This window comes from Microcaecilia unicolor, chromosome 7 (assembly GCF_901765095.1).
Source record: "Microcaecilia unicolor chromosome 7, aMicUni1.1, whole genome shotgun sequence".
Classification (NCBI taxonomy): domain Eukaryota; kingdom Metazoa; phylum Chordata; class Amphibia; order Gymnophiona; family Siphonopidae; genus Microcaecilia; species Microcaecilia unicolor.
The window spans coordinates 137833300-137857387 of record NC_044037.1 but is presented as its reverse complement, the minus strand read 5'-3'; the positions used below and the strand labels follow the sequence as shown (position 1 = coordinate 137857387).

Below are 24088 nucleotides of genomic sequence, written 5' to 3'. Positions count from 1 at the left end.
TCTCCAGGAAACACGAACAGAACCTGAAATAGATTTACAGCAGATAGCAATCAGACAGCGAGGGATCATGGCTGCATCTGCTATGACTAAAGGAAAGAAAATTATCACAGTAACAACCTAATTTTCCCTTCCTTGTCATCAAGCAGATGCAGCCATTACAGATGGGATGTATCAAAGCAATCCCTAGATAGGGTGGGAACAAGCCACACCACGCGCCAGCACTTGCGCTCCAAAATGTGCGTCCCTCCTGGCAGCCACATCCAGCCTGTAATGTCGGGCAAAAGAGAGCTTAGAAGCCCATGTTGCTGCATTACAAATCTCTTGAAGAGAGAGTGCTCCAGTTTCAGCCCAAGAAGAGGAAATTCCTCTAGTGGAATGCCCCTTAAAGGCATCAGGCGGAGGCCGGTCGGCAAGCAAATAAGCTGAAAAGATAGATTCTTTAAGCCAGCGGGCAATAGTGGCTTTAGACGCTGGAGACCCTCTGTGAGGCCCTGATAGCAAAACAAACAGATGATCAGAGGTCCTGAAAGAGTTAGTAACTTGCAGATACTGCAGCAGAGTCCTGCGTACGTCCAACAGGTGCAATTGCCCAAAAGATTCTGGAAACTCCTCCTCGACAAAGGAGGGCAAGAAAATAGGTTGGTTTAGGTGAAACGCTGAAACCACCTTAGGCAAGAAGGAAGGCACGGTCCGAACTGTGACCCCGGACTCTGAAAACTGCAGAAAAGGGTCTCTACAGGACAGCGCCTGGAGCTCTGACACCCGTCTCGCCGAAGTAATGGCCACTAGCAAGACGGCCTTCAGTGTCAAATCTTTCTCTGAAGCACGCCGAAGCGGTTCAAAGGGAGCACCTTGAAGGGCCTTCAGCACTAGCCCCAGGTTCCAAGCTGGACAAGGTGCACGCACGGGAGGATGGAGCCGAAGCACCCCTCTAAGAAACCGTGCCACATCCGGATGAGCAGCTAAAGACACGCCTTCAACCTTGGCACGCAGGGAGGCCAATGCAGCCACTTGCTCCCGCAGGGAATTATAGGCCAAGCCTTTTTGTACACCATCCTGCAAAAAGTCCAGAATCGGCGAGACAGGAGCCCACAGGGGTGTGATCTCTCTGGAAGCACACCAGACTTCAAACTGGCGCCAAATCCTGGCATAAGCCACGGACGTGGAACGCTTGAGGGCTTGCAGGAGAGTGGTAATTACTTTATTGGAAAAGTCTCTGCCTCTCAATTGCGCCCTCTCAATCACCAGGCCATAAGACCAAATCGGCCGGCGTCCTCCATGGTCACCGGACCCTGTGACAACAGGTTGGGAACCAGAGGTAACTGAAGGGGATCCTCTACGAGCGTCTGTCGGAGGTCCGCATACCAAGGCCTCCGGGGCGACGAAAACCACTTCTCCTGGATGCAGACGAATCCGCAGGAGCACTCGCCCTATCAAGGGCCACGGAGGGAACACATACAGTAGGCCCAGAGGCCAGGGTTGAGCCGAGGCATCCAACCCCGCCGCGCGAGGATCTCTCCGTCTGCTGAAGAAGCACGGGACTTTGGCATTGGTGCTTGTCGCCATTGGATCCATCACGGGCTTGGCACATATCTGCAGGAACACTTCGTCTGCAAGTTCCCACTCCGCTGGATCGATCTGATGCCTGCTTAGATAATCGGCTTGCACGTTGCTCTGACCTGCAATGTGAGCTGCCAACAGAAACTGTAGATGCAGCTCGGCCCAGTGGCAAATTTGTTAGACCTGCACGGCTAGAGCTCTGCACTGAGTGCCGCCTTGTCGATTTATGTAGGCCACTGCTGTCGTGTTGTCCGACATCACTCTGACAGCCAATCCTTCCAGGGTCACTTGAAAGGCCAGAAGCGCCTGAAACACCGCTTTCAACTCTAGGCGGTTGATGGACCACTCCGACTTCTCGGGTGTCCATAGACCCTGGGCATGCTTCCCCTTGCATGTGCGCCCCAGCCTTTCAGACTGGCATCTGTCAGCACTAGGCACCAATCGGGGAGCGCCAGCGGCATTCCTTGCCGCAGCATGCTGTCTGAGAGCCACCACTCCATACTGAGTCGGGCCGCAGGAAGCCAAGAGAGTCTGCATTGGTAATCCTGAGATACTGGAGACCATCTTTGGAGTAGAGCATACTGTAGAGGTCTCAGGTGCGCTCTTGCCCAGGGCACCAGTTCCATGGTGGCCGTCATCGATCCAAGCAGCTGGACAATGTCCCAAGCTCACGGGCGGGGCATCCTCAGGAGCAGACGGACCTGATTCTGAAGCTTGCACCGCCTTTGCTCGGGTAGGTACACATACCCCGAGACTGTGTTGAACCCGGCCCCCAAATATTCTAGAGACTGCGAGGGGGTCAGGTGACTTTTGGCCAAATTGACGACCCAGCCCAGATATTGAAGTACTGAGACCACTCTGGCTGTTACATGCTGACTCTCTGCAGCAGAGTTTGCTCGAATGAGCCAGTCGTCCAGGTACGGGTGAACCCGAATACCCTCTCGCCTTAGAAAGGCAGCTACCACCACCATAACCTTCGAAAAGGTGCGGGGAGCTGTGGCGAGGCCAAAAGGCAAGGCCCAGAACTGGAAATGCTTTCCCATCACCGCAAACCTCAGAAACTTCTGGTGCGGGGGCCAAATTGGAATGTGCAAGTAAGCTTCTTTCAGGTCCAGAGACGTGAGAAACTCTCCTGGCTGTACCGCCGCAATGACGGAGCGCAGGGTTTCCATGTGAAAATGCCGCACTCTCAGGGACTTGTTTAATTCTTTTAAGTCCAGAATAGGGCGAAAAGACCCTCCTTTTCGTGGCACCACAAAGTAGATGGAGTAGCAGCCACAGCCGTGTTCGATGGGAGGGGCCGGGGACAAGGCCCCTATCTGAATCAGACCTTGTAAAGTCTCCTCTACCGCCGCCCGTTTGACGGCAGAACCGCATTGGGACTCCACAAACACGTCTCTTACAGGGGCGTCGAATTCTATTCTGTAACCATCTCTGATCAGGTCCAAGATCCACTGATCTGAGGAAATGTTGGCCCACTCCTCGGCAAAGAGAGAAAGACGTCCTCCGATGACAGGACTCGAGGAGAGGGCCGGCGCACCATCATTGAGAGGGTCGCCCCTGAACTCCAGGCCTTGAGCCAGTGGCTGTGGAACGTTTGTCCGAGCGAAAGGAGTTCCCTCTGCTGAAAACGGACACGAGAAGTGAACCCAGCAGAACGCCCCAGGCGGTAACTTCGAGCTTCACGGAAGCGAGGTCTGTAAGAGGAGTGGACCTCCGCACCCTTAGAGGAAGGCCGAGGCCTATCTTCTGGCAAGCGCTGGGGTTTAGCCTCACCCAGGCCCTTCACAATTTTCTCCAACTCCTCACCAAACAGGAGAAGGCCTTGAAAGGGCAACTTCACCAACCTTTGCTTAGAGGCCATGTCCGCCGCCCAATGCCGTAGCCAAAGAAGACGGCGAGCCGCCACTGCTACTGCCATGTGTTAGCCGAAGCTCTGACAATATCATAAAGGGCGTCAGCAAGAAAGGACAAGGCTGACTCCATCCGCGGAGTCACATCTGAAAAGAGCTCTGCTGCATCACTGGGCTGTTCCACTGCCTGTTGCAACCAAGCCAGGCAGGCTCTAGCAGCGTAACAACTGCATGCAGACGCCCGAATAGTGAGACCTGCAATTTCAAATGACCGTTTAAGTGCTGATTCCAGTCTACGGTCTTGTATATCCTTCAGGGCAACACCTCCTTCAACAGGGAGGGTAGTTCTCTTTGTCACAGCTGTGACTAGGGCATCCACTTTAGGCATAGCAAAGCGAACCATATACTCCTCACTCAGAGGGTATAATTGCCCCATAGCCCTGGAAACTTTCAAAGGTCCCTCGGGGTCAGCCCATTGAGCCGAAATAAGCTCTTGGATAGAGTCATGCAAAGGAAAGGCTCGAGCAGGCTTTTTGGTACTAGCCATCCTAAGATTCACAGAGGAGGCTGTGCCACTGGCAGGGTCCTCAATAGAGAGAGCCTGCCGGGCATCAGAAATAAGCGCTGGCAGCTCATCACGGTGGAAAATCCTCACCACGGAGGGATCGTCCAGATCCTGAGTCACTTCTGCACCAGACTCTGGCTCCTCAGACCATGAAGGCCTGCCAGAGTGCTCTGAATCCTCGCAGCCCGACCACGGGGCACCCGGATCTCTGCCGGGGCTAGTAGCTCCCATATCAGTCTCACTCCGAGGCCTCCCCCCGGGGCTCAGGACTCTCCGTCTCAGCGGAGGTCGCGCCATGTGGTAAATTCAAAAGGGCGCCCGCTGCCAGCTCAGAGCGCGAAGAATCGTTGCTCGCCATGCTCGGGCCGGCTCTAACGTCTGTACAGCACAATTTACAGAGCCCCGCTGCTGATCTGCGCTTGCCACACTTGGAACAGCACTTTACTGTCTCCGCAGCCATCGCTGAAAACAGCAGTAAAATTCAAAATGGCGGTTCGCGCCAAAATCGCCCCGATCGCGGGCCCACCCCGGAGGAGTCAGAAAACACTCCTACCTCACTGGATCGAGTATCACCGCGCCGGTCCCACAGAAAAAGGCAAGGAAAAACCTCTGTTCCAGCGTCTAAGCGCTTTTGGTTTTTTTTTAACGCTGTGAGGAAAGCAGAGGTAAATAGAACTCCGGAGGCTCAGGTGAGTGGGAAAGGCAGGGAAAGGGCGAACCTATGTGCCTGCATCCACTGTTGGTGGGGAAGGACAGGGAAAGCTAAGCAATGTGTCCACATCCACGGAGGTATGGGTAAGGCAGGGAAAGGGCCAACCTATGTGCCTTTAAAGTGAAGCTGCTATAGCCTCCAACACCCCTGCTAACAACTGGCAAAAGCACAGGAGCAACCTCCAGGCAGATTTTAGATGGAGCTCGAAGAAGCTGCAGCCACTCTGCTAGGGGAGATAGAGAATACTGAAGAGAGGCAGTGGAGCAAGCTGGTATGAGGCACTGAAAAAAGTGTGCTCTCTATCTCCCTCTGCCATCTGTAATGGCTGCATCTGCTTGATGACAAGGAAGAAAGGGATCTGGGAGTCATCGAGGATAGGACGTTGAAATCTTCAACTCAATGTGTTGCGGCGGCTAAGAAGGCGAACAGAATGTTGAGTATTATTAGAAAATGGATGGAAAACAAGTTATAATGCCGTTATATCGCTCCATGGTGCGACCGCACCTGGAGTATTGTGTTCAGTTCTGGTTGCCTCATCTTAAAAAAGATATAAAGGAATTGGAGAAGGTGCAGAGAAGGGCGACAAAAATGATAAAAGGGATGGGACGCTACCTTATGAGGAGAGATTAAGAAGGCTTGGACTCTTTAGCCTGGAGAAAAGGCGGCTGAGGGGAAATATGATACAGGTCTACAAAATAATGAGTGGGGTAGAGCGGACAGATGTGAAGCGTTTGTTTACTCTTTCTAAGAATAATAGAACCAGGGGACAGAAGATGAAATTAGAATTTGGTAGGTTTAAAACAAATCGGAGAAAGTTTTTCTTTACTCAGCACGTGGTTAGACTCTGGAACTCATTGCCAGAGAAGGTAGTGATGGCAGCTGGTCTTGCTGAGTTTAAAGGGGGTCTGGACAGATTCCTGAAGGAAAAGTCCATTGGTCGTTATTAAAATTTGGGTTTTTGCCAGGTTCTTGGGGCCTGGATTGGCTGCTGTCGGAGTCAGAGTGCTGGGCATGATGGACCTTTGGTCTTTTCCCAGCGTGGCAGTGCTTATGTACTTATGATAATCCTGACTTTGCCTTGCCGGCTGCCTGACCTGACCCACGCTGGGTCTCCTGACTACGCCTTGTTCACTGCCTGACATGACCCATGCCTGGTATCCTGCCTGCGCCTTGGCTTCTGCCCCTTCTGAGGGCTTGCCACCTGAACCTGAGGGCCCAACTCTCAGGGAATGGCAGTCAGTCCAGGTGATGACGACAGGAGCTTCGTTGGGCGCCTGTCTCCACTTCCTGGCTCACTACTAGTTACTGCGATTGGACATGACAACTTCATACCGTATTCTAAGAGTTTATCTTGTTGGACAGACTGGATGGTCTTTATCTGTCGTCAGCTACTATATCTTAGATCTATGTGATTTCTGTTTCTCTTTTGCACTTACTACAGGACCCTTGGTCTGACTCAGAATGATATTTCTTAAATTTTGTAAGCCAGACTGACTGGGTCACTAGAAAACATGGAGGCCCTGCTTGCTAACACTACCCGCTGCACCGGTGAACTGGAGCGGCAGGTGTCCTCTCTGGAAGATGCATCTGTGCATACCGAGGACACAATCGTGAAAAAGTGCTTTCATATTTTATTAGCATTATCTTAGGTTATCTTGCAGTTCTTGAAACTTTCTAGTTCTTATTTCTATAAGAACAGCAGCAAAAACCCTGATTATTTAAAAAGTAAGGTAGAATTAGAGAATGAATCGGGGATAAAGTTTGTCCCCGTCCCGTCCCCAGGAACTCTGTCCCCATCCCCACCCCTGTCCCCGTGAAATCCGTTCCCGTCCCCGGGAACTCTGTCCCCATCCACAGAAGCCTCAAACAGTTGATTTTATATTTAAATCTTTTTACATGACAGCATTTTCACTAAAGAGAAATTAATATATTAGCCATCTAGCTAGATTGCCAAAGCACTGAAATGGCATGCAGTAATAATCTAAGACACCACTTTATTAGACCTCAGTCTGTTCTCAACTACAGGCCCCCGATTTAAAAAAATAATATTTCCATTATGTGCCTTTCAGGAAGCATTACCTTTACTTGCCACAGCACACATCATGGCGTTTACTACAGCACATACAATCAAAAGGACACATAAACTCTTGTCTTTGATCCAGTTATCTGACCAGTCCAGCACAACCACAAATCTCTTAAGCATCTGTTGCTCTGCCCTTATGCGTTGCATTTTGGTGCAGCTGCCACGTGGCTCACGTTCCCTGTTGTGAAAGAAAATAAAACTCACACACACAGACAAGTTTCATGCTAGCTAAGTTTTTCATTTTCTAATCTTTCTTACACTTAAAGTTCTCTTGGATGCAGACATTGCAATAAGCAGCTTATTGATCTTCAGAAAGGGCCACCCTGTGAATAAAACTGGCCTCGCGCACGCTAGCTCCAGACTCCTCAATGAAATTCAACCCACTGAAGATTCTTCCCTCACTGGCTTCAGTGGCTTGCTTGGTATGAGGATCGGGAGAGGAACAGGAACAGGAGGCAGGCTGGGTCTTCAAGGCAGGGAAATGAGGTCTCTCTCTCAGCTGTCTTTTCTCTCTGCATGTGCTGAGCGCCGCTGATAAAGGAGAAGCAGCCCAGGGACTAGAGTCCTTTCTTTCAGTTGCTGAGCTGCCCTATTATATCTCCTACTCCTGCGCCATTGGGAATTGGGAATGAAACAGAGGAAGGAAGACTCAAGAAAGGCTAATCAGGAGTCCTCTCTTAGTAACATAGTAACATAGTAGATGACGGCAGAAAAAGACCTGCATGGTCCATCCAGTCTGCCCAACAAGATAAACTCATATGTGTATACCTTACCTTGATTTGTACCTGCCTTTTTCAGGGCACAGCAGTATTTCCCGCCTCCCAACCACCAGTCCCGCCTCCCATCACCGGCTCTGGCACAGACCGTATAAGTCTGCCCTCCACTATCCTCACCTCCCAACCGCCAACCTCTCTTCCCCCACCTGCTCCGCTACCCAATTTCGGCTAAGCTTCTGAGGATCCATTCCTACTGCACAGGATTCCTTTATGCATATCCCACGCATGTTTGAATTCCGTTACCGTTTTCATCTCCACCACCTCCTGCTGTTTTGGGCATGCTTCGTCTGCGTGCCTGCACGCTAATAGTAAATTTCAGACTGGGAGGAGGCGGTGCAAGCAGCCGACTAGTAGCAACAACTTCAAAATGAGCAGAACAGATAGTAAAAAGGAAGGCGTCCGATTTACCGTGGGTGCAGGGGTTATTACCACTCCCACAGGGTGGGGAAATAACCTCTGTTTACCGTAAAACTTTGAAATTTTCTGCCATTCCCACACTTTTACCGTGTTTACCCGCTCCCATGTTATTCTCTAAGCAGTTAGTTAGGAAACACAGATTATGAGATCACAAGTTTAGCTGAGCAGTTAAAAATAGGGTTGTTTTTTTTTCCTGGTATAATAGAAATACAGTGACAAACTAGGATTGGCAGGGGGGGGGGGGGGGGGGGGGGGGGGAAGAGAGTTGTCCAGAGCCACAAGTGTAAGGTGGGGGGAATCAGAAAATAATCTTATCTGAGAGCACCCAGATCCAAGTCCAGCTTCTGTTCTGTGTAGAGCAGGGTTGCCAGGTGGAAAATTTTTTTCCCACCCAAACCAGCCTAAATCCAGCCCAAAACCCGCCCAAACTCAAACCCCGCCCCTGACACCCCCACCCCCGCGTCATCACCCCCGCCATCATCGGCCCCGCCTCCCTGTCATCGACCCCGCCCAGAACGTCACTAACCCCGCCCAAACCGTCACTAACCCCGCCCCCGCAGCAAAAAAAAAAAAACCGCCAAAAAACCGCCCAAAAGACAAAAAAGAAGCCCAAAAAACCGCAACCCGCCGCGGGCAAAAATTTCCTGCGGCGGGTCGCGGAAAACCGCCAATTGGGCGGTAAAACCGCCCACCTGGCAACACTGGTGTAGAGACAAAAACCACGTGGAGAGAAAAGCTCCACCTGTGCTATGCAATTACCTTACAACAAAAGCAGATGGGGGAGGGGAGGAGTTTCACACAGAATGGAAGCAGAGGGGAAAAAAAAAATACAAGAGAAACTACTACCGATTTTAAAGCACTTGTTAAATCCAGTTCCTAGATTATCAACTATCAAATACAAATAGCCAATAAGCAGTTTTAAAATCAGTTACATAGAGTACAGATATCAATTAGAAATAGCCACTAAGCAGTTAGTTAGGAAACACAGATTATGAGATCACAAGTTTAGCTGAGCAGTTAAAAATCATATTATGATCACTGTTATCAAGCGGCCCCAGCACCATTACCTCTCGCACCACATCATGTGCTCCACTAAGGACTATCTAGAATTTTTCCTTCTCTCGTCGGCTACTATACCAGCTGCTCCATAAAGCTGGCCTTGATTTCATCAAGGAATTTTACCTCGGGGTAACTGAAATCACCCATTATTATTGTGTTGCCCAGTTTGTTTGCATCCTTAATTTCCTTTAACATTTCTGCATCTGTCTGTTCATCCTGGCCAGGCGGACGGTAGTACACTCCTATAACTATCCTTTTCCCCTTTACACATGGAATTTCAATCCACAGTGATTCCAAGAAGTGTTTTGTTTCCTGCAGAATTTTCAATCTATTTGATTCAAGGCTCTCGTTAATATACAATGCTACCCCTCCACCAATTCGATCCACCCTATCACTACGAAATAATTTGTACCCCGGTATGATAGTGTCCCACTGGTTATCCTCCTTCCACCAGGTCTCAGAGATGCCTATTATATCTAATTTTTCATTTAGTGCAATATATTCTAACTCTCCCATCTTATTTCTTAGGCTTCTGGCATTCGCATATAGACATTTCAAACTATGTTTGTTGTTCCTATTTACATCATCCTCAGTACTTCACAGTAATAATTTGCAATCGTCTGTCTGATTATTTTTATTTAAGGACTCCTGATCTACTAGGGTCTCTTTTGCAACCTCACTATCAGGATACCCTATCTTCCCTGTTTGGTGATATCTTTGAAAGATACCTTATCCCGATCCATGCGCGTTTGAGCAACTGTCGGCCATCCCCCCCATTTCTAGTTTAAAAGCTGCTCTATCTCTTTTTTAAATGCCGATGCCAGCAGCCTGGTCCCACCCTGGTCAAGGTGGAGCCTATCCTTTTGAAATAGGCTCCCCTTCTCCAGAATGTTGCCCAGTTCCTAACAAATCTAAAACCCTCCTCTCTGCACCATTGTCTCATCCATGCATTGAGACTCCGGAGCTCTGCCTGTCTCTTGGGCCCTGCGCATGGAATGGGTAGCATTTCAGAAAATGCTACCCTATAGGATCTGGATTTGAGCTTTCTACCTAAGAGCCTAAATTTGGCTTCCAGAACCTCTCTCCCCCATTTTCCTATGTCATTGGTACCCACATGTACCAAGACAGCCGACTCCTCCCCAGCACGTGAGATCTGCCACCTTCGCACCAGGCAGGCAAGTCACCAGGCGATCCTCACGTCCACCAGCCACCCAGCTATCTATATGCCTAATGATCAAATCACCAACTACAACAGCTGTCCTAACCTTTCTCTCCTGGGCAGCACTTGGAGACATATCCTCGGTGCGAGAGGATAGTACATTCCCTGGTGGGCAAGTCCTGGCTACAGGAGTACTTCCTTCTTCACCAGGGTGATGCTCTCCTTCTAGGAGACCTCCCTCCTCCAAGGTAGCACAAGGGCTACCAGACTGGAGGTGGGACTTCTCTACAACATCCCTGTAGGTCTCCTCTATGTATCTCTCTGTCTCCCTCAGCTCCACCAAGTCTGCTACTCTAGCCTCAAGAGAACGGACACGTTCTCTGAGAGCTAGGAGATCTTTGCATTGGGCACACACATATGACATCTCACCAACTGGGAGATAATCATACACATGACACTCAATGCAAAAGACTGGATAGCACCCCTCTTGCTGCTGGACTGCTGACTCCATCTTAGTGTTTTTGAATTTTTCAATAATTTAAAGCTTGATACAGTATTAAGGATATTTGTCTAATATAAAAGTGTCTTTTAGATTATATAGTATATTGTATGATTTATTTAGTGTTTCCTTCTTAGATGGTAATGAAATGTATTTAAAACTCTGTAAGAGCACTCCTTGCTTATTACCCAAATTACAATAACTGACTATAAATGAAGAGTTGTCCTAGGGGTGGGTGGGAAGACTAAACTGGATCCTGCAGTCCCTGGTAGATTCTATGTGTTAATGCTGTGGTACAAAGTTTTTAAAACTAAGTGGAAAAGACTATGGAAATTAGTCATCTTATTTTCTAACTCCTCTTACTCTCTTACCTATCTGTTAACCATCTCTCTGACCTCATGTTCAACTTTCTTTAAATTAGTCATCTTACTTTCTAACTCTTCTATCTATATGTTCCATCTTTGCTTATACCCTACACTGTCAATTAAATGTCTACTACATATTGTGTTGACATTATAAGTAGCAAACTATGCCACACTTTGTATTGCTATTTGAATATTTTCACTGCTGTAATTGTCTATTGCTTATGTTTGATTTATTCTTAATGAACACCACCTTGAGTGAATTCCTTCAAAAAGGCGTTAAATAAATCCTAATAATGTTGAGTGAAACTACAAGAACTATGTAGGTTTCCTTTGTTGTACCTTGCTGTGCCCATGCCAGTTTCTTCCCAGACTTGATACAAGCTGAAGCTCCAAATGGGTTCAAGATAAGGGAGTACTTGAGCCATGCCTGCAGCTTGTGAAGAGAGAAGGTTTTGGAGATCTTTGAGTAGCCGCTGTTTGCCTGTAGAGGATTCCATAGTGCCAGCTCATGGAGTAAGTAAACTGTCCTGTTCTTGTCCACCGTGCCTTCAATGAGGAAGCTCAAAGCTTGAATTGCCTCAAGAGGCAGCAAGCTGGTGTGGGTTGAATGACAAGAGACTGTGAGCTGGTCTGGATCCAGTAGAAGTTCCAGAAGATCTGCCAGATGAGTCAGTATGAAGGACAGGTGACTGTAATCATCCCAATTCTACAAAAACAAAACAGCAATTAAGAACAGTATGTTGACCAAGTAATAATATTCTTACCATAGTCCTTAAATATATGACACAATAGCAGTCTGGTAGTACAATCTACCTTGTGAAAAAAAATAATGTTAGGCTGCTCTGTGATATCATGTGTGAGATTAGCACTTAGCCCTCAAGCTCCCAACAAGGGTTAGGAATGCTGCAAGGGCAGTATTTAGAGATCCTGAGGGCAGTTCCCATCCTGACCAACAGATTGTCCTAAGACCATGCTTTTAAGGTTGCTTAGCTGCAAGAGCTATAGGGACTTGGACAGGAAACCCTTCCCTTTGTTCTGTACTACACTATCCTTTCTGTGTTAAAAATAATAGTAATAATACAAGTTAACTGCAACTGCAAACAGCTTAAACATATACATTTACTTGCAGTATAACAAATGACACAGAAAGACAAGCCATATAGAAAACAATTTGTAAGCTGCAAAACACCTAGGAGGTAAATCTACAACACAGCACCTACCTATAAGCACCCCAGTAATGTGGGGTTAGAGCCTATCCTGTTTGGACACTTGGGCACCCAATATCAGTGAAGAGAAATCACAAAAGCAGACATGGTGGATAGATAAAACAGAAGTTATTAGAAACTCAATTAAAATTATGCCCAACATGGTTGTGTTTCACCCTGCATGAGCTGCATCAGGGGTAAAACTTGACTGTAAAAACATTGATAGTAAATAATACATTTAAATTAAAAAAAAAACTAAACTAAACTAAACATCACTTACAAATTTAAATTGATAAACAGAAATGCAAAAAAAATATTACATTTAAAACACATAGAAAAGACTTCCGGTTGGGCTATGGAGGAGTGAGGACGCGTGGACACGCTGCTCCGAAGCGCCCGACAGAGCCGCTGTTCAGAATCAGCTGATATTCCCCCCGAAACGATGCAATTCTCACCTTAGCGCAAAGCACAGAGCGAGAGTGGCAGAGAGGTAACGGATTCAAGGGGTATGGCGTCCAAAGTGATGAAAAAAGACAGCCGTGAGAAAGGGTGCGGAGCGGAGGCCAAGATGGCGGATAAGAGCCAACCGCCGTCTCCGACTCCGAGCTCGCAATGGGCGGCGGATATAATAAGAGAAGTGTCGGAGGCAGTGGAACAGTCGGTAAACTGTAAATTTCAAAAAATATTGGACAAATTAGATTGGAGCAGGAGATAATGGAAAGCTTCCGACAGTATTATGCGGGTCTGTACAGGAAGGATGCGGACATAGTGTCTGACAGTACTTTGTTTTTAGATAATGTGGATCTCCCAAAACTGTCAGAGTCACAGAAAGAATATCTCAATGCCCCTATTGAGGAGGGGGAATTAATTCTAGCGTTCCAACAGAGTGACATCCATAAGGCACCAGGGCCAGATGGATACAGCATGGCTTTTTACAAATTGTTACAGAACAGGTGATTCCGCCTTTGCTGAATCTATTCAATTCTATGGCGGCTTCAGGGTCGGCCCCAGAGACTTTTAATATGGCTAAAATGATCGTGCTGTTGAAACCGGGTAAAGACCCAGAGGAAATGGGTTCCTATAGACCAATATCACTGTTAAATTGTGATGTTAAACTTTACGCAAAAATTTTAGCGAACCGGTTGGCACGAGTGCTCCCAAACCTAGTGGCGGCACCACAAGTGGGGTTTGTAAGGGGCAGATCAGTGGTAAGTAATGTGAGGGCTCTCATTGCCTCGTTAGAGAGAGTGGAGGAGCAGAGACAGCCTTCTCTGCTTGTTAGTTTTGACGCAGAGAAGGCTTTTGATCGGGTGGTATGGCAGTTCCTGTTTGCAGTAATGCAGAGAATTGGTGTGGAGGGTTTTTTCCGAAATGCAGTGCGAGCGCTTTATTCGAGCCCTCAGGCTTTCCAGTGGATTAATGGTGAAAGGTCGCAGACATTTCAGATAAGGAGAGGAGTGAGGCAGGGATGTCCCCTTTCTCCATTATTGTTTGTTCTGACGCTGGATCCCTTGATAAGGGAAATTGAGTCGCATCCGGAGATAGTTGGAGTAGCATGGGGTAAGATGGGATTCAAGATATCCGCATTCGCGGATGACATTTTGGTACATCTTACTGACCCCAGGAAATCTCTAGACGCATTGTTAGAATTGTTCAGAGAAAATGGGGATTTCGCAGGATTCCAAATCAATTTTTCAAAATCCCTGGCATTAACCGCCACGGACACAGTGAGGGGGGAGTGGGGGGTGGGATTCCCATTAAAGTGGGCTACAGATAACTTCAAATATCTCGGGGTACAAGTGTCCATGAAAACGACAGCTTTTTACAATCTCAATTTCACTAGGCTATTGGACAATATGCGATATAGGTTGCAAAAATGGGCAGTATTACCGCTTTCGTTACACGGGAGGGTCCAGCTGTTCCGTATGGCAGAATTCCCCAGGTGGTTATACATTCTACAGGTGCTACCGCTGAGATTGCAAAACAAAGATCTTAAGCAATTCTATCAGCATTTAAGAAAGTTCATTTGGGGGGGGGGGGGGGGGGGAAGCCCAAATTATCACTGGAAGTATTAGTAGGTTCGTGGAAATAGGGAGGTATAGGTCTCCCAGATATAAAAAAATACAATCAAGCTTGTCTGTTAAGACATTTGGGAGACTGGCTGCTTGAGACACAAGATTTTACGCCACGGCAGCTGAAACAGGCCTTCTTTGCGCCATATCACTTACATTATCTACTTCACGGCCCACGGAGTTCGGTGCCAAAAAAATTTAAGAGCAGTCTGTTGTTGGGTCCAATGAGGGCGGTCTGGAGGGACTTAAACGGGTATTGGGGTTTGGAAGCGGACACATCCGATATCTTGCCACTGCAAGGCAACCCATCATTTTCACCTGGGTCAGACAATAAGATATTTCGACGATGGGCATCTATGGGAATAATCAGATTGGAACATGTATTGGGGACAGAAGGGGGTCTACTAAGCCTGGGGGCGCTGGGGGTAGGCATCACTGCTAGTTATGAGTTTGCATATCAGCAATTAGCTCATTATGTCCGATCACTAAATATGGAACACCTGAATAATGGACATGGGAGAAAAGTAAGAGAGTTTTACAAGGCGAGCCCAGGAACGAGGCTCTCAATATCGAACCTGCACAAGCTACTAGGGGAGCTGGGCCCGCAGAAACCTACCGCCGTAATCACTGCCCGATGGGCATGGGACATGCAAAGACCCAATTTAGCTTTAGATTACACAAAGTTGGTGTCCCGTATACCTGGGATTTCGGTGAACGCCTGTCTAAGGGAATGTCAGTTTCGTATATTTATACAAAGCTTACATGACTAGACAACAGGTGTTCAAAATGGGAGGGGTGTCGGACCCGCTTTGCGCCAACTGTCAGCAGAAGGACGGCACTCTTTATCATTGCCTCTGGGAGTGCCCTGTTATACAAAGGTATTGGAACATGATCATACAGTACTTGGAGGGCTTAGTTAAATCACGAATTAATTACACGCCTTTGGGGATTTTATTTGATAAATATGAACTTTTTGTGTTCCAGCGGGGGGGGGGGGGGGGGGCACGACAGTTGATACGCAAGGCCTGCTTGATGGGGAAAAAAGTGATCATGCATGGGTGGTTGAGCGTGGCCCCACCAGACTTCTGGCACTGGAGGAACAGATTCCACGAGCTGTTGCATGAGCGCAGGGCGGTGGGACCCTCCCAAAAGAAAAGAACACGTTTCCTGGAGATTTGGGGTCCTTATGTTCAGTCCTTGTCTCCGCGCACGCGAAGTTTGGTATTAAATGGTTTATAATAGGGTTTTTTTTTTTCTTCTTTCTCTCTCTCATGGGACCCCTTGCCGCAAGGATACTGTGGCAGGGGATTATTGGTTTGTGGTGCATAATTGAACGGAAAGTGTGGTTAAATAGGAGAGACTGGGAACGCAATCTAAGCCAATGTACTCTTTGGTGTTGCTAAAGGATGGGGGGATGCGGAGGGGGGAGGGAAAGGGAACATTAACCATGAAAGTGGCAAGCAACAAACCGAACATGTTTAGTTTTCTGCTTGGGATGGGAGATGGACAACGGGTGGGCTGGGGGGGTGAGAGGAGGGTGGGGAGGGGGGGCATAAAACTAAAAAAACTCATTGTTCTGTTAATTTGTATTTGATTGGTGTGAACAAGTCTTTAAACCATATCTGTTATAAATACAAGCTGTGAAAAAAAAAACCACATAGAAAATTGATTAATATGTCTGTCATGAAAAAAAGAGTCATGTGATGTAGTGTGGAGAGGACAACATGAATCTCTCTCTCTCTCCGGGGTCCCACATCATTGTAACCTTCCATCAGACTGAACAGAACCCCCCCCCCCCCCCCCCCCAGTGACATCTATGTACCGCGGAATTTGTGGCAGAGCATAAGGACAAATTTTTACGAAGGGGGTTGTCCGGGAAAGGGCAAAAGGAAGACACAAACAAAATCCAGACCAGAGACCAAAATGGTGGAGAACAGGATGTTCATGAAGCATCAGCTGACCCAGTATATTGCTGCAGTAGGAAAAGCATTGGACCCCCGCTTGGAACATTTGTCTGGGCAACTAGAAAATGTGGAGGCCCTTCTTGTTGACACTTGTTTACCTGCACCGGTGAACTGGAGAGGTGGGTGTCCTCTCTGGAAGATGCGTCTGTGCATAGAGAAGCAGGTCCGAGAATATGTGACCAAACTGGATGACCTTGAGAACTGGTCACGCAAAAGTAACTTATGGATTTGGGGATTTCTGGAGCACTTTGCTGAACATTCTTTGTCTTCTAAATTAGAACGCTGTCTGAAATCAGAATTTGAGCTTTCGGACAGTGCAGGCCCTCTATGCCTACAGAGGGCCCACTGGATAGGCTACATCCAGGAAGGATAATGCAGACCGTGAGTGGTCATCATTAAAGTGAACAATTATCTACATAAAGTTGAGATTCTACAAAGCTACAGTCAAATTAGACACTTTGCAGTAAGAAGGTGAAACTATTAAAATATTTCAAGAATATTCGGTTGCTTTGCAGGACCGTTGGAGGAAGTCCATCCCTCTCTGTGCACAACTTTACAACCAGAAGATCAGATTCCTGCTTCTTTACCCAGCCATCTTGAAAATTTATATGAATGGACAATGGTCCTCTTATGACACATTTGAAGCAGCACTGCAAAACGTGCAGAGCCTCTGTGAGAAATCTTTGCCAGACCACTGACTCATTCACTGATGTTTTGCTTATTTAAGCTCTTATGCTGTGTTTATCACTATTTTAGATGAGGAGATGGTTCTCCATTCAAGTTCCCTATGGATGATTCTTTAGTTTTTCTACACATGCATATTATGTGGGCTTGTTTCTGTAAATGGTGGGGAGATGAGGGACCCCATACATTAAATGAGACCTATTTTCTGCCATGACATGCTGTGGCGGAGATGTTGGTGGGGGTAGGGAGGATGGGAAGGGGGCAACTGGAATGGGCATGGTGGGTGTTTCATATGCTGTCCATATTGGGCGTATATGGGGATTGACTTCTGCATATCTTTGGGTGTTGTTTAGAAACTGTAAAGACCTGTGGAATAGAACTATGTCTGATCTTCAAGGCCCTTAAAGGAAATGGCCCTGAGTACCTGAAGAATAGGATGATCCTCGACACACCGCCAAGGATACTAAGACCCTCTCAAGGACTATCATTAACAACATCCTTTTCAAAAGACATTACACGATGTGATACCCGCAAGCGAGCCTTCTCCAGAGTAGCCCACACACTCTGGAATGCACCACCTGAAAGGTTTCACTTAACACAAGACTATCTCTACTTCAGGACGCAGGTGAAAGCTTGGCTCTTCAAACAGGCCTTTAATGGAAGAAGTAACTAACTTGTTAGTCTCACTCACACAAAGAGTGACACGGGCTTCACATACTGTAGCAGCACGTGTTTATCCACTCCTACCCTGGCTGAGATATTATTTAACCATCTCTCTGACCTCATCTGCAACTTCCTTTAAATTAGTCACCTTACTTTCTAACTCTTCTTACTCTCTTTACTATCTATATGTTCCATCTTTGCTCACACACTTAACTTAGGAACAGAGTTCAAGGGTTCTGTCACGATGGTGACTATTTTCCTTGGCTGTGCTCACCTCGCCCTTTGGTGGCCAGAACCGGTGGCTCCCATAGACTGTCTTGCTGTCTCCCTACACATTCCAGACTTTCATTCCAGTCCGGTCCAGATATTCTAGCCCTCTAGACTTGGTTGGAAGTTTGGCAGCTAGCCTCACCCTTAGCTGCCTTGAGATTCCGATTCCTGCAGCTAAGCCTCAGCTGCTGATTGCCTTTATTAGGCACCTGGCCCTTTCAGCAGGGACTTTGCATTGCCAAGGGTCTCGAGGTGACCAGTGTGCAGTTGCACTCTTGCCTTGTTCTGTTCTGTGCTTATTTCTTGGTGCCTGTGTGTACTTTAGCCCTGTCCTGTTCTGTGTTTAGATCTTGGTGCATGTGTGTACTTTAGCCTTTATGTTCTGTTTGTTTGTCTGCTTTCAGTCTAGCTTTATTGCTTGTATGTATATATTTCTTGGTGGCTGCTTGGCAGTTTTCAGTCATTGCCCTAGTTCTTGTCTGTGTAGCCTAGCTTTGTGTCCTGTGTAGTCTGTCTTGTTTGGTTCCCTGTTCACCTTGGGCTTCTGCCCTACCCTGGTTAGTCAAGCTTGTCTTAAAGTCCTTTACCCTGTATAGTAACCGTTCTTCCTCTGTTTGTGGCTGGTTGTCTTCAGCTTCAGTTCCCCTCTTGCTTGTGTCTGCCCTGCTTGCTTTCAGTTTCCTTCCAGCCAAGCCTGTTTGGAAATCCTGAATCCTGATTCTTATCCTGAACCCTGTTTTGGCCAAGCTTGTTTAAGAATCTTTTCTAGTGTGAATTTCTTGGTGTTCCAGCCTGCTTGCTCCAGTACCAGCTTTCCTCTAAGTCCTGCCGGCTGCCTGCACCCAGGGGCTCAACCCCTGGGGAACAGCAATCAAGTGTAGGTGAAGCCTAGTTCCAGTCCAGTGTGTTCCAGTCTGTGTGTTCTGGCTTATCTGCATCTGCAGTCCCTCCCTTGCTGGTGTGCTAGCCCAGTGCTGGTTGGGGGGTTTTGCCTGCCGCTGCCGCTCCTCGGCAGTGGTCCAAGGGCTCACAAATCCAGGTTTAGCCTTGAGAGTCCTGACAGGTTCCAACATAGTAACATAGTAAGTGAAAGCAGTTAAAGACCTGTACGGTCCATCCAGTCTGCCCAACAAGATACTTTATATGCATACCCGAGTTTGATTTGTCCCTGCCTTTCTCACGGCACAGACCATAAAAGTCTGTGCCAGAACTGTTCCTGTACTAAAGGTTCTGAAGCTACCATTGAAGCCCCTTAAAATTTACACTCCAGTCCATCCCTATCTATTCAGTCACGATCAGGGCATAGACCGTAGAAGTCTGCCCAGCTCCCGTTTTGTTTCCCAATTACCAGCGTTGTCACCCAATCTCTGCTAAGATTCCATGGAACCATTCCTTCTAAACAGGATTCCTTTATGTTTATCCCACGCATGTTTGAATTCCATTACCATTTTCATCTCCACCACCTCCCGCAGGAGGGCATTCCACATATCCACCACCCTCTCTGTAAAAAATACTTCCTGACATTAGTCCTGAGTCTGCCCCCCTTCAACCTCAATTCATGTCCTCTAGTTCTATCGCCTTCCCGTCTCTGAAAAACGTTCGTTTGCGGATTAATGCCTTTCAAACATTTGAACGTATCTATCATGTCACCCCTGTTTCTCCTTTCCTCCAAGGTATACACGTTCAAGTCGGCAAGTCTCTCCTCGTACAGTTTGCAATGCAAATCCCATACCATTTTTGTAGCTTTTCTTTGCACCACGTCCAGTCTTTTTACATCTTTAGCAAGATAAGGCCTCCAAAACTGAACACAATACTCCAAGTGGGGCCTCACCAATGACTTGTAGAGGGGCATCAACACCTCCTTTCTTATGCTGGTTATGCCCCTCTCTACGCAGCCTAGCATCCTTCTGGCCACGGCCATTGCCTTGTCGCATTGTTTCTTCACCTTCAGATCCTCAGACACCAACACCCCAAGGTCTCTCTCCTGAGTCGAACTTACTAATCTCTCCCTTCCTATTCGGTATCTCGCTTTCGGGTTTCTGCACCCCAAGGGCATCACTCTATACTTCTTGGCATTAAATTTTATGGGCTGGTACAAAAACAGAGCTCCAACAATTTTTCCACTATTTGAACTCAGTGGATAGAAATATTATGTTTGAAACTTTAATTGGAGACCAGTCCATCAATTATTTGGATATTGCCATCCATATTCAGGAAGGGAGGTTCATGACAGAGGTAAACCGAAAAACTATAGACTCTAACACTCTATTACATTATCATAGCTATCACCCAATAGCCTCTACGAATAGCATACCAATGGGCCAATTTTTGCGTATCAAGAAACTGCCTACTTCTGATGAGAGCTTTAAGAAATGTGCTGCTGATCTATATATAGGTTTAAGAATCGAGCCTATCCTAATAAAGTTATCAGGAAAGCCTTCAAAAGAGCTAAAAATGTCAATCGACACTGGCTGGTGAATCCGCCATCTAAATCACCAGAACACAATGAAAGACTTGTTTGTGTATTACCACACTCCCGTCAAACAACTGCCATCAGGAAGATTATCAACAAACACTGGTCTATGCTTGCGTCCCATGGTTTTGACCAAAAACCTATGTTTGCCTATACTCGAGACTGAAATCTGGGGGAAATTTTGATCCTTCTGAAAGTTATGATACATCTGGAATGAATGGCCACACAAGTTGTGGCCGATGTGTATATTGTCAGCATGCTTGGCAGGCTACTATGGTCACTAATCCTGGTACGGGGAAACCTTATTTTCTTAAGGGCTCCACAAATTGCAATTCTTCTCAAGTTGTATACGGTATAGTATGCCCCTGTACTAAATGGTACATAGGGCACATTAATAGAAGGATCAAACAAAGGATCGGGGAGCATTTGAGTAATTTGAGGAACAATAAACGAGAGGCACCACTCGTAGACCACTGGTTGCAAGCTCAACACGAAATAAAAAATTTGAAATTTGTTGTTCTTTTACAAATTTACTTGCCTTTAGGGGAGGATGTACCTCGGATTCTCCTTAGAAAAGAACAGGAATTCATTTACCAATGGCATACAGTGGTCCTAGTGGCCTGAACAGGGAAATTGAGTGGCAAGCACTGATCTAATTTTGATTTCCCGCGCTTGAGAATCAGCTGTTTCCCATTGCGCATGTGTGGACGTTCTTTTGTAGGTTTTTGACCGGGTTGGATGGGGTCCCTCCCTGGCTTTGCTGAACAGTGAGTATAACAAATTTTGATTAAAAGTTCTTCAGTGATTTAGCTAATTTAGGTAATTTGTTAAGATTTTCTTTTTGATTTATTAATAGGTATAGTTTGGGGTTTTAAATGTTTTTATTTTATTTTTGTAGATCAGTTCCCCTGAAGACCCCGATTTACTGGTGAAACATGGCCTATGTTGGGAACAGGGAATTTTGAAAATTCACCTTTGCACAGATTCGGATTAAAAAGTGTTACAGGAACCGCTAATTTAGTGCAGCGTTCGTGAACCAATATCAATTTGGGCGCTGTATTTACAACTTGGGAATTGAGTGAAGGCCAGTAGATCTGTCCACACCCTATCTATGCTAAGTAGTTTTAATACTTGTTTATATATTGTTTGTCTAGTTTGCTACTAGATGACAATATCTGGCTGGAGGAAGGGTGTGCGATGATGTGAGCAATGTGTGTATATGCTTCTCAATTCATTGGGTCACAGTAACACACCAAAAAAACTGAGCACAAAATTATCTATTTAAACAGTGGTTATTTTTTATTTTCATTATTTTTTATATTTTTTGAGTTTGCACAAATTTATACATTTTTAAGTATATTCTTTTGAACTATGGTTTCTGAATATATTCATCAATTAAATTTTTAACTGCCAGACTCTCGACCATTATTCAAAGGTTCGGAGATCCCTTCTCATTGTTTCTACTCCCTCCAGGGTATCCACTCTATTGGCTATTTTCGTGTCATATGCAAAAAGGTACACCTTTCCTTCAAACCTTCAGCAATATCTCCCACAAATATATTAAACACTTGGCGACGAGAGAGGTTCCATGGGATTGCAGAATGGCGTATGTGGTCCCCCTCCACAAAAGTGGTGACAGGGAAGAAGCTGGAAACCACATGCCGGTAAGCCTCACTTCGGTTATTGGAAAAGCAATGGAATTGATGCCTAGTTCCTTCCAGGATCCTCAGGTACCAGATGTACCGACCAAATACTGAAAGTGATCCGAGAAAAGAGCAAGGCTTCAAATACTGATGTTGTAATTCATATGGGGACAAATGACCTGGCCAACAATAACAAGCTACAGCACAGACAGCGTTTCAGAAGCTTGGGGAGGGACTGAAATCTTTGGTTCGGACTGTGGGTTTTTCTGAAGTAACTCCCACGTGGGGGAAGGGAGAGGAAAGACTACGCAAAACAATGGAATTCAATAAGTCATTTGAGTCTTGGTGTAAAGAAGGTTTTAGATACATAGGAGAATGGGGTAATACATGGAAAAATAAGAGGCTGTACTGTAATGATGGGCTACATCTTTCTGTGATGGGAAAAAAGGATCTTTCGGAGAAATTCAGTCAGTATGTTTCTAGACATTTAAACTAGAAGGCAGAGGTGACAAAAGGAAACAAGGGAATTCAGAAAGTCACCCCCAGAATAAACATGATGACAAAGGGAAAGGTCACCTAAATACCACCTAAACTCACTAAGCACATAGAAAGCAATGAGCACAAATGTCGTAGTCTAGGTAAAAAGGTTCAAGACTTGCAAGCCCTGATGTTTGAAGAAAAACTGGATAATGTTGCCAAAGCAGTTCAATGATTTAAATGATTCCTATGAATGGGATGTGACTATACAGCGAATGCTACATACCTGTAGAAGGTATTCTCCGAGGACAGCAGGCTGATTGTTCTCACTGATGGGTGACGTCCACGGCAGCCCCTCCAATCGGAATCTTCACTAGCAAAGTCCTTTGCTAGCCCTCGCGCGCCCCGCGCATGCGCGGCCGTCTTCCCGCCCGAAACCGGCTTGAGCCGGCCAGTCTCATATGTAGCAAGATAAGAGAAGGGAAGACACAACTCCAAAGGGGAGGCGGGCGGGTTTGTGAGAACAATCAGCCTGCTGTCCTCGGAGAATACCTTCTACAGGTATGTAGCATTCGCTTTCTCCGAGGACAAGCAGGCTGCTTGTTCTCACTGATGGGGTATCCCTAGCCCCCAGGCTCACTCAAAACAACAACCATGGTCAATTGGGCCTCGCAACGGCGAGGACATAACTGAGATTGACCTAAAAAATTTACCAACTAACTGAGAGTGCAGCCTGGAACAGAACAAACAGGGCCCTCGGGGGGTGGAGTTGGATCCTAAAGCCCAAACAGGTTCTGAAGAACTGACTGCCCGAACCGACTGTCGCGTCGGGTATCCTGCTGCAGGCAGTAATGAGATGTGAATGTGTGGACAGATGACCACGTCGCAGCTTTGCAAATTTCTTCAATAGAGGCTGACTTCAAGTGGGCTACCGACGCAGCCATGGCTCTAACATTATGAGCCGTGACATGACCCTCAAGAGCCAGCCCAGCCTGGGCGTAAGTGAAGGAAATGCAATCTGCTAGCCAATTGGATATGGTGCGTTTCCCCACAGCCACTCCCCCCCTATTGGGATCAAAAGAAACAAACAATTGGGCGGACTGTCTGTTGGGCTGTGTCCGCTCCAGATAGAAGGCCAATGCTCTCTTGCAGTCCAATGTGTGCAGCTGACGTTCAGCAGGGCAGGAATGAGGACGGGGAAAGAATGTTGGCAAGACAATTGACTGGTTCAGATGGAACTCCGACACGACCTTTGGCAAGAACTTAGGGTGAGTGCGGAGGACTACTCTGTTATGATGAAATTTGGTGTAAGGGGCCTGGGCTACCAGGGCCTGAAGCTCACTGACTCTACGAGCTGAAGTAACTGCCACCAAGAAAATGACCTTCCAGGTCAAGTACTTCAGATGGCAGGAGTTCAGTGGCTCAAAAGGAGGTTTCATCAGCTGGGTGAGAACGACATTGAGATCCCATGACACTGTAGGAGGCTTGACAGGGGGCTTTGACAAAAGCAAACCTTTCATGAAACGAACAACTAAAGGCTGTCCTGAGATCGGCTTACCTTCCACATGGTAATGGTATGCACTGATTGC

At 46.8% G+C, this 24088-nt stretch overlaps 1 protein-coding gene across 3 annotated transcripts in view; it reads right to left on the bottom strand.

Moving 5' to 3' along the window:
- Positions 1-24088, bottom strand: part of TBCCD1 (TBCC domain containing 1) — a 467458-nt gene that overhangs the window by 255445 nt on the left and 187925 nt on the right. For all 3 annotated transcript variants that reach the window (XM_030209751.1, XM_030209750.1, XM_030209752.1), the window contains exon 4: positions 11388-11754. In XM_030209751.1, the coding sequence (XP_030065611.1) occupies positions 11388-11754 (367 nt within the window). The remainder of the gene's footprint in view (positions 1-11387; positions 11755-24088) is intronic.